This window comes from Triticum urartu, chromosome 7A, assembly GCF_056163025.1.
Source record: "Triticum urartu cultivar PI428250 chromosome 7A, HENAU_Tu73, whole genome shotgun sequence".
Classification (NCBI taxonomy): domain Eukaryota; kingdom Viridiplantae; phylum Streptophyta; class Magnoliopsida; order Poales; family Poaceae; genus Triticum; species Triticum urartu.
In genome coordinates, this window is record NC_141879.1 from 417,255,424 (window position 1) to 417,260,570 (window position 5,147).

General features: G+C 42.6%; 1 protein-coding gene across 1 annotated transcript; it reads right to left on the reverse strand.

Annotated features, from left to right (window-relative positions):
• Positions 1-1,077: 1,077 nt before the first annotated feature.
• On the reverse strand, positions 1,078-4,888 carry LOC125525984 (transmembrane 9 superfamily member 2). The gene is made up of 8 exons (XM_048690992.2): positions 4,606-4,888; positions 4,338-4,530; positions 3,820-3,860; positions 3,119-3,698; positions 2,899-3,036; positions 2,655-2,811; positions 2,091-2,575; positions 1,078-1,550 (listed from the first exon to the last, which is right to left on the reverse strand). Exons 2-8 carry the CDS (start codon positions 4,487-4,489, stop codon positions 1,331-1,333), a joined length of 1,773 nt encoding a protein of 590 aa, XP_048546949.1. The 5' UTR covers positions 4,490-4,530; positions 4,606-4,888; the 3' UTR covers positions 1,078-1,330.
• Between the last annotated feature and the right edge of the window lie 259 nt (positions 4,889-5,147).

The window sequence follows — 5,147 nt, forward strand, 5'->3', positions numbered from 1 at the left end:
TAGCATTGCAAAGCAAAGGTGCAATCCCAGAAAAGATGCAAGGTAGATTCTTCCTTTTATTCATTGCATAGAACACAATGGTGGCAAGTCAAAAACCTATTCCATAGAGACCGAGCAATTAACAAGAAAAGAGAACAACTTCGGGAATTGGATTTTAGGAGGACCATTGTCCCAATTGTCATGCCAAAATATGCCAGAAGTGCCTTGAGCCACAATACAAGTAGCAATTTCCTTGAATTTAGGCAAAAGCTTTAGAATGGCTTTTCACCAGAAAGATCCAACATGTCTAACAGTAGAAGGGCCAAAGGAGTAATAGGTATTCCAAATAAGCTGCGCCCATGTTAAATTGTGGCCATTAAGAAAATTACGTAGATGTTTCATGAGTACAACCTTGTTATGTGTAGCAACACCAAGGAGGCAAGGACCCTCCACATTGTAGCAACATCAAGATATGCGAATGGAAAACTGCCAATGGAGCATTCCAAAATGATAGCCATTTCCATTTTCTCATTTGGATTTTGTTACTGTTTAAATTTCAGTGAGTTTGTCTTCTATCCAATTTGAACATTTGTTTTTTCAATTATTTTGAGGATTTTAATTACTTACTTAGCTCACCCCACTAGGGTTTCTTTTAACTTTCTAGAACTCAACCTAGGGTTTCAACTACTGGTGTGGGGCTTTGTGAGGTTTGATTCCAACTATCACTAGGGTTACAAGGTCACTCTAAAAACATGTGGCTCCACATTGGGTTTTATAATTATCCCCTAAATGACAATTTAGGGTTTCTAATTAATCCCCAAAAGTTCAATTGGGCCACATTATCAATCTATTGAGTCAGTTTTTATCCTAATTCTAACTGAAGGCAAACAAACATAAGTATTTCTGGAAAAAGTTTAATTCCCTGTGAATTTTCAAACATTCAGTTTTGAGAAATCTGGGATGTGACAATGACTCTTTCTGCCTTCCATAAAAATATGGCACACAATTTGCATACTCGCAAAAAAAAACCTTTCACAAACTGTGCTCTCCACCAGGTAAGCACAATTCTAACAAGCAACCAAGCAAACACAGGATCCAGGAACAAACTAATGTATCACATTGGACTAAATAACACAGTAGATACAAGTGTAACATCATAGTGTTGACTCTAATCTGTTCTACACATTACATCATCATTCGTAATAGAACTTGCACGATAATGTAATTTGAGAAGAGGTTCATATTGAGGACATGCAACTTGCTTGGACACAAAATTCAGAAGCAATATCTGTCGGTTTGCTTCTCTTGAGCTTCCCGGGTGCCATGTCTGATGTCACCACTCTGGTGTAGATTACTCGCACTTGATGGAACGGTAAATATGTCGCACAAATAGCAGCGATGCACGGAAACCAACAGTTCCAAGCATGAGGAAAAAACCGTAGCAGACGCAGGTCATGTAGCCGAAGAAGAAGGATGTTTGCATGAAGCCTGACATGTCTGACCGGGCATGGTAGTAGTAGATGCAGTAGAAGAAGATGAAAATACCAGTGGAGCCTCCACAAAGGACAGATCTGCAAATCGAAGCAAAATAACTTTTAGGGATATTGCCACGTTCCAATGGTATATTGACAATTGCACACATTTGCAATGGTACATTGACAATTGTCCCAAACTCTTATTATTGATAAGCATCAAGAAAACACAACATGCCCAATATGTATGCATCAAGTCCAAGAGATGTGAGGATCCAAGAATGTAGAATGTGGTTTCCTCATACATGATGAGTCTTCTCCTCAAGTGCCACTCAAGTTCCAAACAGTGCCAAGTGTTTAGTTTAAGTTGTGGTACTTTATGTATGACTTGAAGCATTTCCATAGACAACTTTAAATAATACTGTGCATTTATGTTGAATATAGGATACTATTGATCCAGCATGCCATTTCCATCTACCGGATAATTGATGAACTGCATATTTCCCTACGATTCCTATCTCAGTTCTGATCCATTCTCTTGTCCAAAGACAACAAATAAGTATCTAAGTAAACATAAATAAAACAAAAACAGTAACAGACGAGGATAACCAAAGATGAAGCGATGTCCTGAACACTGACCTCCACCACCACTTGTGATCCTCAACTGCAAGCTGGAAGTACGTGAGCGCCACTGTGACAAACGCTGTGACGATGATTAGGATAATGAACACAATGAAGAGGATGCTGTAGATGGTGTATATCTTATGCCCCCAGATACTGGCAAATATGTAGTACAGCTCGATGTAAATAGCACTGAAAGGGAGAAACCCTGCCATTGCCATCTGAGGAATGGTGCTTCGGTACCAGGGCAGCTGAGGGATTTCCCGTGGATATTTGGTTGTGCGGCAAGGAGCTTGGAATTCTGTATTGCTATTTTTCCCAGCTATACCACCCAGCACTAGGAGAGGAGAGGTTACAAGTGCCCAGATGAGAATAATGACAATGATAGTACCAAAAGGTAAAGCTGCTGTAGCACTGTACGCTATCGCAACAGTGTTTAAGAAGGAGAATGTCAAGAAAAGTGGCCCACAGAACAAGCAGCCAGTCAATATCAGATTTCTCACCTGAAACATTAAGGCGGAGTTTGTGAATATAACACCAAAGGATTTCATTGAAGAAACCAACCACTAATGCAAGCCTTACCCAGTTTGTTCCCTCCAGCTGAAGATAGAAGGAAGTGGCTGTGTAGCCAGCAATACCAGACGTAAGAGCATAGATGACTACAAGGGCAGTGAAAAGGGCTCCCCTGTTGTATGGATAGAAGACCCCAACAATCGCGAGGAGGAAGATGAAAATTGCACTATTGGATGAGAAGCATTTGTTACATGTTAGGATCATTATGGCATAGCCTGGATCATAAAATATAATGAACCGAGGAAACTCTTACAGGGCAAGAAGCTGAGATCCAGATCCAATGATTGCTGCAAAAAGAGATTTTTTCTGCGGGAAACGGAAGACGTCGCCATGTATATACTTCCATCCAGTCTCTTCTTGGTCTTCAAGGGACTCGTCTTCATGAGAATATCTTCAAAAAAACAGGGGCATGAAAACTGTATTTAGTAAAGCTTCCATGCGATGGGAATGGAATGAAATGATTAGGATCTTACTTGATGAAATCATTCTTGAGCACACGCATGAGGATTGTTGCCAAAAAGCCAGTCAAAAGAAGCACTGTTACACATGAGTTAATTATCGAAAACCAATGGATCTCTAGGTGCTGAGGCATAGAGGAAGACTTGGAGTACTTCTCCATTCTTTTCTCAAAAGGAATGTCTGTCTTTTTCCATGTTACTGAATAAGAGAACTCTACCGGCACTTCCTTGTCCTCTGTGATATCCACAGCGACATTCGGATCTGTCTGAACATTGATTTCTATGACACGGTCATTGTTGTACATGATGTCAAAGTGGATGTGCTTAAACAGAAGGCACTTTCCACCGCCATGCTCCTTGTTCCTGTCCAGTTTACCAAGGAATCCCCATAAAGGCAGGTCATCATAATACATCTGGAAGTAGTAATCCTTGGCAACTGCATCCCGGAGCTTGGCGACTTGCTCCTTGGACAATGTTTTCTTGCAGAGAGTCTTGGAGTTCGTATCTTCCTTAAAGTTCAACTCATATGGTGCATCAACCAACCGATCACCATTTAGAACCTCCCCAAGAGCCTCTCTTTTGTCCTTTGGGTGTTCTATTGCAGGCCATGCAGCAGTCAATAACAAGGAAAATTGACTTGGGCATAACCAATCAACGAATTGCTAAATAGAGCAAGTAACAAGAAAAGGCATGTGACATCTCTAAGAAGTACAAACCTGGTGCACAAAAGGGTAGATCATAGTACCGGTATGTCTCACTGCAATAGACAAAGAGTAACTGAATTATCCTGATCATGGCCTGACGGAAAAGCAATTCAATTCTCACAAAGCTGCTATTTAGTAACATAAACTGTTGAAGTGGTGCTTGAACTGTCAAATTACCATAGTAGAAGGCATCATTACCAGCAGAGATTTCTTTTCCTTATGACTGGGACATCCATACTACTTGGTCGCAGTTTATGAAGTGAAATTCGAGTTACAAAAACTGATACTAACTACTCTTGCCTCCCTCCTATCATTGAATAACCCCACTTGCGCTTGCTTAGTTATAATAATTACAAATAAGTGCCAACAGGAATTCCTAGTGTTAATTCGGTAGCAATCCTATTCTCATTTAGCCTTAGTTAGCATCACAGACAGCAGTACGAAGCCCTAACTCGTGCGTCTATTGTAGACAGACAACGGGACCAGACATGAACTACAAAAGCTTGTGGCGCATCACGAGACCGTTATACCTTGGATTGTGGAAAGGGCCGACCTTGTTCGCGTAGAGCGGGACACGATCTCCCTCCTTGTACTTGTGATCAGAGCCATCAGCTCCAGCCCCCACCATACAAGCCAACAGGGCCACCGCAAGAGCAGCGCCCGCCGCCTCCGTCCTCACCATCACTGCGAGCACCTCCGACCCAAAAGGGGCGGATCTGGATGCTGTGCACCCAGAATTAGTGGAGGGTTAGTACGCCTTTAAGTAATTATTACTGGATGAATAGAAGCTCGTAGTACCTCAGAAACCAATGCTCCGAGATCGCGGGTCGAGAGACAGCAGGGACAAGGTGATGTAGAAGCGACGCGCGCGCGTGATAGGCGGAGGGGTTAGACGTCGGCGGCGACGCGAAGCTCGCTGTGCGGCGAGCCGGCGGCGGTAGACTGCCGGGGAGATTTTAGAGCCGCACTGGGTGGGATCGGAGCTTGGGGGCGGGGAGGAAGCGGAAGGGTACCGCTCTGGTGGAGAGGAAAAAAGTCGTTTGTGAGGGAGGTAGGTTTTCTTTCACTGAGGATCGGGAATGGAGAGCGGAGAAACCCATTTTCTTTCTCAAACAGGGGCAAGGGCGCAAATAGTTCAGAGACACTGACCGAAGTCGGTCATACAATGTTGTTCGCATATATGTGAAGCCGGATTTCAATTAACTAGGCGAAATTCGTGTAAACACGATGAATTTCATCATAGTTCGGATAGAAAATGGCACAAATCATCCACATGGCCTACAAATTAGTCTAGTACAATAATAGTTCAAATTCAACGAGATTAACGGTCTGTCGCCCTA

Coding starts and splice junctions, on each gene's coding strand:
- LOC125525984 (XM_048690992.2), bottom strand. CDS start 4,489: ATGGTGAGGACGGAGGCGGCGGGCGCTGCTCTTGCGGTGGCCCTGTTG. Junction 3,861..4,337: donor GGCCCTTTCCACAATCCAAG/GTATAACGGTCT, acceptor TGTCTATTGCAG/TGAGACATACCGGTACTATG. Junction 1,551..2,090: donor GATCACAAGTGGTGGTGGAG/GTCAGTGTTCAG, acceptor TTCGATTTGCAG/ATCTGTCCTTTGTGGAGGCT.